This window comes from Neomonachus schauinslandi, chromosome 2 (assembly GCF_002201575.2).
Source record: "Neomonachus schauinslandi chromosome 2, ASM220157v2, whole genome shotgun sequence".
In the NCBI taxonomy this organism is placed as follows: domain Eukaryota; kingdom Metazoa; phylum Chordata; class Mammalia; order Carnivora; family Phocidae; genus Neomonachus; species Neomonachus schauinslandi.
The window spans coordinates 185,413,737-185,428,041 of record NC_058404.1 but is presented as its reverse complement, the minus strand read 5'-3'; the positions used below and the strand labels follow the sequence as shown (position 1 = coordinate 185,428,041).

The window sequence follows — 14,305 nt, the reverse complement described above, 5'->3', positions numbered from 1 at the left end:
AAAAAGTTTGTGAGGAGGGTTTGAAAATAGATTTGAAGGATGAATTTTATCTTGGCATGGAAACTGAATAATGGGTAACCATGACCAGTTGACCTTTCTCTGGCTCAGCCACTATATTTTTTAAAAGGCAATAATAAAATCTTTCTTTACCACCTCTCTTAGGATAAGCAGGTTTCTTGGTTACCCGATGATATATAAATCACATTTCCTTTCCTTTATTATCATTATCTCTAGGAGTAGAAAGAGTAATGAATTGCAGGGGTTGTCATGATCTTATTAAATATGTTAAGATATTATTAGGTTATAAACAATAGAATCGGGACAATTTATAAAAGGCTTTAAAATATTAGACCTTAAGAATAAAAAAAAAAAAAAGCATAGACCTGCAAATTTAGCAGACAAATGTAGGCAGTAGAAGGCTAGAAGGGAAAGCCAATCTAAGAGTAGTGGTGGGTGAAGGCTATTGATGAGTTGTAAGGAAGGTAAATTGGCTTCATACTGACTGGCCCTTGGCAGGCATAACTAGGGGCTTGTAGGTAAGAACGTGAAATAAGTAGTGAGGTTAGCAACCTGGTTCACAATAAGAGCATTGTTCGGGGATGGCAGGTAAACTGGCTGCAGACAAAAAAAAAAAAACAAAAACAAAAACAAAACCCAAAACAAAAAGCAATACAAGTGCAAAGAACAGGCAAAAGGGTAGTCAAGAAGCCATAGCCATGTTCCAAATCTGTACGATAGCACCTGCTTACTTCTCCAATCCCAGCAAGTAATCATGTTGCTTACATAGAAGGCACTCATATTTTTGCTGAATTCAACAAAAGAGAATCACACCACGCTTTTAAAAAGAGAAAGGATACATGAACGTTTACGATGGGTTGGACTTACCCACTTTATAAAATAACTTGTGCCTCAGAGAAAATGATCCCACTCAACACGTCTTTCTTGGAATTGCTCTCAAAGCCTTAGTGCCGAGTAAGAAACTGTTTTTTATCCCCAAGCTGAAATGTCTCTTGAATTTGGACATTTCCAGCCAAAGCTTTGGCTCTCATCACCTTTCATCTGTCTCATATTGCCATGGCCTCCGCATGGGCATCTCCACCACATGTGTGTCCACGTTGTCATTGGGGTTGTTGTACAGAAAAAATGCATCTGATCATGTCCTTTTCTTGTTTAGAAACCTTCGTGGTTCTTTTTCTTCTGAGTTGCTCTTGGTTCAGCCTTAATATTTCTTCAGGCCTTCTTCCTATTTTCCAGCTTGTGTACCCTACCTGTTAGCCCTGATGAACATTTTACCAATGCCCCAAAATGCATGATTGTGTCTTTGCAAATGTATGTATTTTCTCTCCCTTTGCTGAATAAACTCTTAATCCTATTTTAAACTTCACATCCCCAAAGAAGCCCCTTCTTTTATATCCCCTCTTGCTATACCCAGGTGATTCTGAGGCTTCTGTAGGCTCTTTGGTATTCTTTCTTTTGGAGACCCTACCCCACATCATATCAATATATCAAATGCATCGAAATCCTACACTTAAAATAAAATATTTGGCCAGTATAAATTTTTGTGGGTTTTTTAAAAATGAGCTTCAAAATTATTTGACTCCATATAACTCATTTACTTTGAAGTCAGCTACGATTTCCCAGCAGTCATCATGCATCCTCAAGAAAATCTAACCTGCAAATTGTTTTCAAGTATAATGAAATGTTTATGAATTCTGAATATCACCATGAATGAAGTTGACATAATATGTTTATAGACATCTAATTAAATCTTTGTGATTTTGACTTGGAAGTTTTGATTTCACAGTTTAAAGCCAGCAATTTGATTTTTAAATTCAAGACCCAAATATTTTCTGTGGCATTTGAAGAGCTCATTGGCCTCACCCAGTGTGTCTGTCATGCCCAATGAGTGAGCTTCTTAAATTCGTATTGCTAATTATTGGATGGCATTCTCTGTTCCATGTGATCGAGTTCCTCAATTTTTAGTACTTTCACCAGCATTGGTATCTGACACAGAGCAGTTTGAACAGATGTACATATATGTGAATAGATACAGATGACAAAAGCATGGATGTAGGTAAAGCCATAGACGTATGAACAGACATATGTCATAGACATTTGACATTGACACACCCAAAGCCAGCCAGTCTAGTCTACTGGTGTCTGTTGGAACTCAAGGGTTCCTGATTTCCAGTCCCAGGTTGAGAATTCCATTTTTTGTTTCTTCAAGAAGCCTTCTTTTGCTCCTTTGGTGTGTAGGTTATCTGCACTATGCCAACTGAAATTGGTTTGGATCAGTTATTCGCTGCTTTAAAATGGGGCAGTGGACTCTGTGGATTTGAATGGATTATTTTCTTTTCATACATTATTTCTTCAAGAATTGCCTGAGAAGGCACACTTTGGTATGTTCTACTTGATGAATGCTGTGTCTTATTATCTTTATACTTCGAAAACATTTCCAGGAAATTCTTCTTTAGGTACCACATGAAACCGATACCCAGCATATGCTTTCTCAGACTGATTGCCTTACTGCAAAGTGATTCTCTATTACCATGCTGTAGCCTTTTAGAGATGAGTGAAGTATCAAAGCTTTTACCATTAGATGATCAGCTTACATTGCTACTATATATGGAGTTACTTGAAAATTTGTCAAATGTTCCCTGCTGATTATTGGCAAAGTCCAAGCAACAGAGTTCATACTCTGATATCATGTTTGGGAATGAAAAGTAATTACAAATTATCTGACATAAAGACTAACTGAGGTATTATTTGTTTTTTCCTATAACTTAAATATAATGTTTATGGTTTTTATGTGGTTAACTGGTATACTTTTGTCTACCAACGTGCAGTGGGCATGGCTATATGAGGTTAAATTTATTTAACTGTGCCAGGCTAAAAAGGATTTGAGGTTGTGTACTAATCCTGTTTTTACCTGAAAGAATCAGGTAAAAATTTGAAGGGAAGGGAGTAAAGAATTCAGTATGGATCTTGGTATATTTCTAGAATAGGTTGTGGGCAGCTGGGTTGCAACTCCCATTAACGATAGTGGGATTTGAACATCTAAATTCCTATAATCAGTGATAAAATGATGTTCAGACTTGCCCAGAGTATATTATTTAAGACTTAGTAAGCAGGGCCTTTTATTTCTCAAGTAAGCCAATTATGGGCAGGCTTTGGTGTGTTATTGACTGCAGTACTACATTTATCAGAACACTCGTATCCTTTAAGCACAAAGAGCAAAGGTTAAATAATGTTACCGTGCTGACACAAATGCACAAAAGAAATTTGAGATCAAAGCCAATGACCTGTCCCTTTTTGATTTGTTGGTGTAGGAAGAGTGAGTGAATGAAAAGGTAGCTTGAATGAAGGCAGAATTTCTACTTTGACTTAATGTTTTTGCCATGAATTGTTGTTCTTTTCAAGGGGGAAGTTTAGGTATATAAATGCCGTCCTTCCATTTTCAAAAGCCTTTGAACAATTCCGCATAGAAAATGTGACCATAGGATACAGGCTGCAAGACCCATGAGGGCAGGAAATGGGTCTGGCTTAGTCACAGCTTTATTCCCAGCAACTAGTACATAGTAGATTCTCGATAAGTATTGGTAGCTATATAAAGAATGCCGTAAACATATTCTTAGTCACAACTCAGCTCATTACACATATATTTGAGTATGTAATGTACATCATCAATTACTAGATGTGGGAGAAGAAGCAATGTATTTATTCAAAAGATAAGGATTATTTCTGCCCTTCTGACTACCTGCCCTTACTAGCTTCCAATCTAGTAAGGCAGGTAGTCAGAAATGAAATAATCATGAACTATGTCATTACAAATTGTGAGAAGCGTGCTGCAGAAAAAGAATTGGAACTTTCAGAGATAATTACAAGGGGTCCTCATTTTCATGGAAGAATCAAAGCAGACTTCTCTGAGGAATTATCAATTAAGCTCAGGTCTAAAGGATAACTAGGATTCATTCATTGCAGGTGAGAGGCAAGGACATTTCCAGCATCAGGAAGGCCTGTGCAAAAGTCCTGTGGTTGGAAAGAACCTGGCATGTTCAAGAAATTGAAAGGAAGTGAGCTAGTGTGTCTGGAGAATACTGATGGGGAAGGTAGCATGAGTGGAGATGAAGGGCCATGAAGAAGTCTGGAACTTACATGTCATGGCAAAGTTTGGGGATTTGATTCTAAGGTTTCTGAGTAAATATTGAATGGCCTTATGCACATTACACACATTATGCACATAACAATCTTCTTCGGATTTTATAAATACATGTCCCGACAAGAAGCTATTTGTTCACCTGGGTAATGGGATCAGAAGACGTATGCCTCTGAGCTACAGTAGCTGACCCACAGGCACCAACATGTAAAGTGAAAGAGAAAGAAATGCTTTTGTAAGCAATGAAAATGGCCATGTGGCATGTTGCCCCGCTAAAACCGACTAGTGGAAATGGGTTATTCTTAGGGAACCAGGACTCAGATTAAAAATTTTAAGCCCGGACCCAACCGGTGGAATTGGTGCCTTCTGCAAGATTGAAATCATGGCAGGTCCAGAAACTGATGCCCAATTCCATTTCACTGGTATCAAAAAATATTTCAACTCTTATACTCTCACAGGTGGAATGAATTGTGTACTGGCCACATATGGAGGCATTGCTCTGATGATCTTATACTTCAAGTTAAGGTCTAAAAAAACACCAGCTGTGAAAGCAACATAAATGAATTTTAACCTGTACCTCATCTGTTAAGTTCCCATGCCTGGAGAAACTAATGTCAACTAATCATGTGATACTCAATTTGTACAATAAATTATGAACCTGGAAAAAAAAATTTTTTTTTAGCCCGAAAACCCAACTTGTATTTTATATAATCAGAAAAGGAAAAATTTTCCCACAGGACAGATGCCTTGTTTTCTCTCTATATCATTCCAATCTTGTTCTGTTTTCACAGAAGAGGGTTTATGTATCTCATTTTTGTTCTTCTGACGCATTTGTTGCCCTGGCTTCTTATATAATCTCTCTTCTTTCCTGTGACATCATTTGTTTGGTTTTCAGGCAAAAATATCTGAAGGACTTAGACCTGGCTTTCAGTCCCCTTTCTGCTCCGTTTCATGCCAATAGCAGAACACTGGGCCAGCAGAGGACGACACTGAGCCCACCCGGGAGGACAGAAGCACAGCCGAAAGGGCTTGTTCCGTACACATCATTTCTCTCTCTCTCTCTCTCTCTCTCTCTCTCTCTCGACGACTTTGTATGTTTTGTAATCCGGGCCAAACTTGAAACATTTCCCAAACTCTACTTGTCAACAATCATCCTCATTGTAAATATTATATAAGGAGCATTTCAAAAAAACAGTTTTTTCCTGAAATAACCTTTTAAAAGTGTATCTCTTCATCTCCTTTCTCAGTGAGAGGATCTGATCAGCTTTGGAAACGTAAAAATGTTTCAGAGAGCCTATCTGCTTTCAGGACTTTCTCGGGACGGACAGGGGTAGGTGGAACACTGCCTATTTTCACATCATCCAATCCTCTTGCTTTCCGCTGATCACAACCTTCTTTGCGATGCTCTCGTTATATATAGCTGGCCTCTGTTGTTTTCCTCTGTACAGTTTCATTATGAGAAATAGCGTGGTGGTGGTTTCTGGCTATTCGGTGAGGTCGGTCCTTAAATTTATTTATTTATTTATTTATTTATTTATTTATATTATTTTTTTTAAAGATTTTATTTATTTATTTGACAGAGAGAGACAGCGAGAGCAGGAATACAAGCAAGGGGAGTGGGAGAGGGAGAAGCAGGCTTCCCGCCGAGCAGGGAGCCTGATGTGGGACTCGATCCCAGGACCCTGGGATCATGACCTGAGCCGAAGGCAGACGCTTAACAACTGAGCCACCCAGTCGCCCTGGGTCCTTAAATTTAAAGAGTCCTTTTATTTCTTCCCAATGAAGGCTTTTGTTCTGGGGTAAATCTTAGTCTATCGAGTCCCTGTATATCCATGTTTCTTTCCCTTTTCTTCCCTGCTTTATTAGCTCTGGCACCTTCATGACTCATACCTGTCAATACTCCCTGCGGTGTTTGGTGAGGTGCCTGGTGTCCCTGTACCAACCCCGCTTTCCAACGTGAGGCAGCGTGAAGAGGCACTGTTGCAGGTGGGGGGAGGTGCAGAGCCTGAGCCTCAGAGCAGAAGTCCTGTGTTTTCATTCTGAAATGACCAGCTCTGCTTCTTTCAACAAGTCATTCTCCTTCTCTTAGTCTGTTTTTGCCTCTGCACAATACATGAATCCCAGGGACCTAGGAGATGGCAAATAAAGTAATTTTCGTGATAGTTCACTTGAAATATAAAGTATGTGCAGGAAGGCTTTATTTTGACTCCGTTAATGACAGATTGTCTACTTGAGAGAACTTTTTTTCCCCCCGTAATGGGAAAATAATATGATGGTGTGTTTCCGCTCCCCCCACCCCCGGCCTTTGGCCTATTTAAGGAGGACTTGAATTATATGTTCATTTAACTTATGTGAATTTGGCTGTCCTCATTCAGCAGGGATAGACACGAAGAGAGATGACACACGGACAAGTAGACAGAGACAGATACATCTCCTTCATGAATGGAAGCAACGGTAATGTATTTCAATGCTGGAATGTTATACTGGCTGAGAAATGATATGTCAGCAACTTCCTAAAAGAATGTCAAGGGTAGTTTTTAGCTTCATGAGATTTTTACCTGCTGCTGTAGTCCATTCAGGCTTCTATAACAAAATACCACAGACTGAGCAGCTTATACACAACAGAAATTTATTTTTCAATGTTCTGGAGGCTGGAAGAGCACAAGCAGGCTGGCAGCATGGTGGGGTAAGTATTCCCTTCCTGGCTGCAGATTTCTAGGTGTATCCTCACACGGTGGAAGGAGCAAGGGAGCTTCCTCGTGTCTCTTTATAAGAGCATGAAGCGCATTCATGTGCTAATCACCTCCCAAATGGTCCACCTACAAATACCATCATTTTGGGGAGTTAGAAGTTTAACAGATGGGTTTTGGGGGAATTAATCACTTCCCAAAGGCTCCATATACAAATACCATCACTTTGGGGGATGAGGAGCTTAACATCTGCGTTTTGGAGGGACATAAACTTTCAGTGTAGGTCCTAGCTTCTATAGGATGCAGGTCCTTGGCACTTCATTTGGCACTAGCTGAACCTTGGGGATGCCTGTTTCTTCACTCAGCCTACCCATAATGTGTCTTAAAATGATAATGACCATTTTGTTGAATGTCTACTAAATACCATACATTTTACATGTATGCATATATCACTGCTTGCCCTGTAATGTGAATTTTATTAGTCCCATTTTTCCCCTAATGAAATCGAAACTTAAAGATATTTAGTAACTTGCTCAGTGTCATATAGAGCAAAATTCCTGTTCAAGTGGCATGTTTCAAACTCATGTATAGTAATTTTCAGGTCCAGCAGGTTAAAGTTCAAGTTCATTAGCGTGGCATACAAGACTCTTCATGATCTCCCACACCCTGAACCTCCACCCTCCTCACCTCCTCCTGCTACATCCCTGATGCACCTGCTGCTGAGCAATGGTGCCTTCTTCCCCCACACCATGCTGTTCCCTACATCTGTGTCTTGCACTCATGTTATTCTTGTTGTTTGCAGAGACATACCTCACACTAGCTGGGTCACTGTCACAAGCCCTTTAGGGTTTAAGACACGACAGACACAATTACAGCGATAAAGAACACAGCCACTCTTCTCTATCACTTTCTAGCTTTATGCTCTTGGACAAGTTGTTGAATTTCTCCATGCCTCAGCTTCCCTATTTATAAAACGAGGATAAAAACACACTACAGGATTATTGGGAGGATTAAGTGAGTTAAGATAAGCAAGTACCTGGAACAGCTCATGGCACAGGGTAAGACATCATGCAAGTGTTTGCTCTTACTACATTTGCCACTTTTCTCCAGAAAGCTTTCCTTGACTCCCAAGAGACTTCTCTACCAAACTGAGTTTGGTGCTTCTTTCATAATCACCTGCAATATAAACTTGTTTCAGAATTTCAGTTTAGATATCTGCCTCTATCATTGTATGTGAGTTTCTTGAGGTCAGGAAACAATTTATTTTTGAATAGTCAACACCTTGTACATTACCTAATACATAACAGGTATTCAAGAATGATTGCCAAATGAATGAAATAATTATTGATATTATTATTAGTGGTGGTATTTACTAACTTTTATGGGCTAGCTACTATGTGTTTTGCACTATTTTAAGCACTCTGTGGGATTTTGATTAACCTTATTTTACAGAGGAGATTAAGTAATATGCCCAGAGCCAATCACTAGGATATATGGGAATGAGAATTTAAATAAAAAAATAAGATCCCAAAGTCCACATTCTTAGCTACTTTTTAGTGGCTGCTTCCAAATGAGTTTAAAGAGGGGAAGGAGGGCAGGAGGGAAGAGAGAGGGAAAAGGGAGAAAAAGAGAGTGCCTAGAAACCCGGAGTCTTGTTGGCTGTCATCTGATGAGTCCTTGTGGAATTGCCTTTGCTGACTTAGAGATTTATGTTAAATTCTTGACTTTTCACAAATGTCACTATAAAAAATAGCCATGTGGAACCTACTTTTCCATTTGCTGTAAAGAATTATTTGTGAGTGTTGCCAATTATATCATTCAATTCTTGTACATAATACCCCACACGGGAAAAAAAAAGTGTTCAGAGTTTGTTTCTGGTAAAACCTTGGTGACCCTTAAGGCACTAGTCTGTTTCCTTCTATCTGATCATTAAAGTTGTGTGACTAGCTTTGCATTGGCTGCTGGAAACTTAGAGCCAGACTTTATGCTTGGTCACAGAAATTGTATTGACCCTCTGATTGGAATGTTTGCTTTTCTCCTTTGACCATCTTTCCATCCCAAAGTTTTATTTCTATATAATTAATTGTACTATATTTATTTCTTCTGCCAGTTGGTTTTTTTTTTTTTCTTAAGAAAGAGGTGGTGTAATTAAATACATTGAGGTAAATATCTGTATGGGATTGATGATTTCCACTCTATCACACATGGCTTGATGTCAGGGAAAGCAGTACACATAGCATCAAATATACTTTTTGTAACCATCTTAATAACAATTTAATGATAATAATCTTTTGTAGATAAGGTTCATAGAATTTCAAGACTTTGCCCCAAATCACAAAACTAATTAATAAGTTGTAGAGTCCAGGGACAAACTGAGAACTTTCAACCCTCTGTCGTTACCATGTTTCCATGATGGCCATGATTCCTAGTCTCTTGAGGGCAGTATCAAAGTAGGTGACTATGCTTTCTACAACATGTTAATAAGTCACTGGTAAGAGATAGAGTGCTAAGTTTGATGGAACAAGATTATGACTTAGTATTGCAAGATTTAAGCTCTTCTGTAATTTAAATATATTAGTTATCTCATTTAACTCTTCAGATTTTTAAATTTTTTGTGTGTATATTGAGATATAATTGACATATAACATTGTGTAAGTTTGAGGAGTATAAGGTATTGGTTTGATACATCTATATATTACAATATGATTCTGCTTTCATCTTTTAAAAATCAATGTATAGGGCGCCTGGGTGGCTCAGTTGGTTAAGCGACTGCCTTCGGCTCAGGTCATGATCCTGGAGTCCCTGGATCGAGTCCCGTATCGGGCTCCCTGCTCAGCAGGGAGTCTGCTTCTCCCTCTGACCCTCCCCCGTCTCATGTACTCGCTCTCTCTCATTCTCTCTCTCTCAAATAAATAAATAAAATCTTTAAAAAATAAAAAAAAAAAAAAAATCAATGTATATTTCTTCTATCACAAATGTTAAGAATGTCCACTATAGAAAATGTGGAAATCCAGTGAACTAAAAAGAAGAAAGAAAAAATTTACTCAAAGTCTACCACTCAGAGTAAATCATTGACATTTAACATTTTGTTATTTCCTATGCGTAATTATTTTTCAAACTTTCTGCGGTTGTGATCACATTATTTTCTACTCTCCTTTCTTCCTTAAGTTACCATAGATATTTTTCCATGTTATTATCGGCAACAGAATGTTAAATAGCTGCAGACTAATTAGAGAAGTAATTCATGATAATTCCCTTAACTTTTCCTCTATTGTTGAGCTTGAGCTTGTCTTTAATATTATTCATAATGTTTCAATCACTGTCTTGGTGCATGTAACCTTTAGGTTAAATTAGCAAAGATCTAATTACTTAACCAAAAGTTAGGAAGTGTGATATGGTGGACAAAGTGTAGGTTTTGGTACTAGAGACGTGGATTGGAATTCTGTTTCTGCTTCCCACTGGCTCTGTGGCTTTGACAAATTACTTAACTCACAGATCCATTGAGTTTACATTTATAAAATGGGAATACTCATATCTGCTTCCTCAGGTCATTGTAAGTATTAAATAGAATAATGTACATAAAGCTCTTCAATAGTGGGTAGGGTTTTGATGCCTATTATTGAATTCTTCCCCAGATGGTTGGTTGCTCCAAGTTACATTCTCACAAGTATAATTCTTATACATCCTTACAACCTTCCTACCATTTTTTTAAATGATGTTTTGATAGGTAAGAGGACTGTCTTGTTATTTTTCAAGTCCTAATGCTTTGCTTCTTCAAGAGAATTTAACAAATACGTCCTCACACACTGGTTACCATGTTGATTGGAGTCATTTACTGACTTAGGAGAATTTTTTTCTTTTTCAGGAAAGAAATTTTATCTATGCAAATATTGTTCCTCCTGGTGTTCCTTTTCTTTTATTGTCAAGTTTAAAAGGTCCGTTCCTTAACACACTCTGTAGTTTTTCTTCAAGTCATCCCATAAAGCCTTGTGATTACAGGTTAACTCGAAGAGCTTGTTCTATTCTACATGTGAGACATTTCATGTCTATGCTTGGTGAGACCTACAGGTGAGATCTATTGAAATCTTGCCTGCATGAGTCCAATCTTAACGGCTCACTAAGAGTAACTCACTGTCTGCAAAATATTCTAATACTTCGTGTCTGTAGGTATGGTTCTTTTGTCATGTTTATTTCAGTTTAGCAAATACTTATTGAATGTATACTGCTTACCAGCCATTGTGTTAGGCTCCAGGTCAGGAGTTCCGTGGGCCCCAAACACTGTGGATAAAAATTTATGTGACCTGTGAACTTGTGCAGGAAAAAGAAATCTATCTTTTTTGCACCATCTCTTACTAACTGACCACTAATTCTCTTAGTTGCAAATGTAAAGCAGCAAATTCCAGCAGTGTTAGCAGTATCTGTGATTTGTGTCACCATTAGAGATCACAAATATTTTCTTATCAAATCACAGTTACTGTTGATATCTAGAAATGTTACCTTTGTTATTATTTCAAAATTATGTTAGTTGTTAGAGTTACTATTAGATCTTGTTTTGTAATGTACTACTAAACGAGAACACACATTACAATATCATAATTTTTTCTTTAACTATATCTATGACTGGTTTATATATAAATATGCAAATGCTTCCATAATTGTTTTCACTTATAATCCTATGAATTATATTTATGCATGTAAAAACTTTATTCTGAGTATGCTATTTTCCACAGGTTTCATAAGCTTGGCAAAGGCATGGCTACAGAAATGGCTGGTGAATAAAATATTCATAAAAATAAGGTCATCACAATACTTACATTTTTTTGCATTTTCCACAGATTTTCTGAACCTAATATAAATTCTCTGACAGGGAATGGCACTCCTTAGGTATCCTTCAATCTTTCTACCATGTCTTTAGAATCATAAATGTGTATTGAACTCTTACATTTGTGTCAGATACTTCACTTTACCCCCATCATCTCATTTAATTCTTCAGACCGTGCTATGAGGTGGACAATAGTACTTCCCTTCTTTAGTAGGAGATGAGGCTGGGGTTCACAGAAATTAAGCACCTTGCTTATTCACAGTGCCCTTATATGGAGGAGACTGCTTGGGCAGGTTCCAAGGTCCATGACCTTAAATGTGACCTCATTAAGCCAAGAGTCACTTAACATAATTAATTTTAATCGAAAGGCACTGAATAACATCACCTGTATCCTATTACCATGAGAACCCCCATAATTAATAGGAAAATGACATCCTTCCTTTCTTCAGCATGTTGAGGGCTTTCTGTGCTGATCATTCTCCATTTTTTTTTCAGGTCTCTGTTTTGCCCTTCCATTCCCTGCACTCTTCCCCAAAAATCTGACCTCAAGAATGGCATCACTTGGGCACTGATTTTCTCTACTTCTAACTGGGTTCTGCTAAAGAAAGGCACTGGCAAGAAATCGGAAGAAGGGATAGAGAAGGGCTACCAATATTTCTTCCTCTATTTTCCGCTGCTGGGCTGTAGTCTTTGTAATAATTGTGTTCCTTTTCCTATGGCCACATCTCTTATGAGGCACTTCCTCTTCTCTTGCTATATTTTTTTTTTTTTTGAGTACCAGTAATACTGTTCCCTCTCCTGTCCCTTCAGAACTCAGTTCATGACAGCTTCCTACTGTGGCTAGTACCCAGATGCTGTATCATCTCTCAGTGATCACCTTGACCTTCTTTTTTTCTCTGTAAATAATGAGTTCATTGAGATTTCTTCAGTCAACCTTTTGAATGGCCCTTTTGATTCTTATCAGTACCTCTACTGATAATTTCCTTTTGTAGATGGAAGAGCCAATACTTATCCATAGTTCAAGAAAATCAAAAGCAGTTGTTGGTCATTAAACATTTGCATTCCTCTGCATTAAGATTTTCATATTGGATCAAACTATGTTTTGATGGATGAGCATTTGGGCAGAGAAGAAAGAACAGTGGAAAGAATAGCAGACCAAGTCAGAAAACTATGTCTGCTTTTGTTTCTGTCCATCTTATGGAGGTAAACTTGAACAAATTCTAAAACCTCCATGAGACTTGGCTTCTTTATCATCTCAAGGACAGTAAGGATGACTGTCAGAAAGCTGTTGTGAGGGACAAATGAGATGATCCAATGAAAACGTGTATTCTCTGAGGATACGTATGAAGTAAAGTATTTAAAATTTGGTTAATTGTTCACACACTATGTTCATTAAAAATGTATAATAGATATGGAAGCACTATAATAATTTGGCATTTTGTAAATGTGATGATTCTATGTATTGTACATATCAGAAATCTCAGGATCTATCTTATTCACTGCTATTCCTCCAGTGCTAGCAGACTGCCTGGCTCATATTAGTTGCTCAATAAATATTTCAAGAAATATTCACTAGGTGCCTAAGAAGTGTTGCCTAGACTCAAGTATCTCATTGTCTTGTAAAAAATACTGACACATAAATAAACACATACATGCAAAATGAGTTGCCTAAACAAGAGGGCACTTGACTCATTCTGACCAGGCAGGAGGAAAAACATGAAAGAATAAGAGGGAATGGCAAATGGCAAGTAAGCTGGTGTGACTCTAACATTGGGTGATTATGAGAAAGAGATGCTAGAAATAGTGCAAGCTCAGGCAAGGGCACTGAGGTGGGGATTAGGAACTTAGATACAAAAGAGACTTCTAGGTGAAGATGGAAAACTTGGGTTGACTAAATGTAAGGGAGAGACAGAAGGAATAATCAAGGATTAATAATAGGGATAGGTGTGAAAGTTCTGACTTGTATTAAGGCATAGGTAGTGGCATTCGATTGATACCAGAGCAAGCTTTGAGGTGGGAGGTCATAATTTGAGTTGTGTAATAGGAAGAACCAGAGTGACACGTAAACAGAGGTGTTCAACAAACTTTTTCAAATCTGGATCTAGAACTTAGGAGACAGGTCTGGGCTGCAGAAATATGGTATTTTATGAATATGACAAAGAATGAGTCATTTTTAAGAGCCGAATTTTTTGAATAGTAAGGGTTTATTACTTTCAGCACTAAAACTTAAAAAAAAAATCATTTGGATGAAGATCTTTCTAAAATTTTATTGCACATTTTTCTGCCACCTTAAATGATGCATCCAGAACCAAATTTATTTTTTTTCTCCTGATGGCTCAGGGTCATCATTATAATCATCTGTTATGATAACATGCTATAATTCAGTGATGCTGTTAGGATAATTGAGATGCATAGAGCTGTTTCCCTTTATTAAGCGACTTAAGATCATTGTTGTTCTTTTTGTTCTCAAGTTTCATTTTTATCCTTTCTATGATTTCTCATTTGCTGTCAGCTGTCATGTCCTACAGCTATCAAATGTGTCACCATGAACTGATAATACTGTATCCTTTCAATCACTTGCTCTTCCACTAACACTAGTCGGGACACCAGATAATCATACATGCTGTAGCTATGCAC

General features: G+C 37.8%; 1 protein-coding gene across 1 annotated transcript; it reads left to right on the top strand.

Annotated features, from left to right (window-relative positions):
• Window positions 1-4,538: 4,538 nt before the first annotated feature.
• Window positions 4,539-4,756, top strand: LOC110571301 (ATP synthase membrane subunit K, mitochondrial-like). The gene has a single exon (XM_044912761.1). The coding sequence runs from the start codon at window positions 4,539-4,541 to the stop codon at window positions 4,713-4,715; it is 177 nt and encodes a 58-aa protein (XP_044768696.1). The 3' UTR covers window positions 4,716-4,756.
• Window positions 4,757-14,305: the final 9,549 nt, after the last annotated feature.

What these genes read in the sequence shown, in the direction of transcription:
- LOC110571301 (XM_044912761.1), top strand. Translation starts at nt 4,539, where the DNA reads ATGGCAGGTCCAGAAACTGATGCCCAATTCCATTTCACTGGTATCAAA.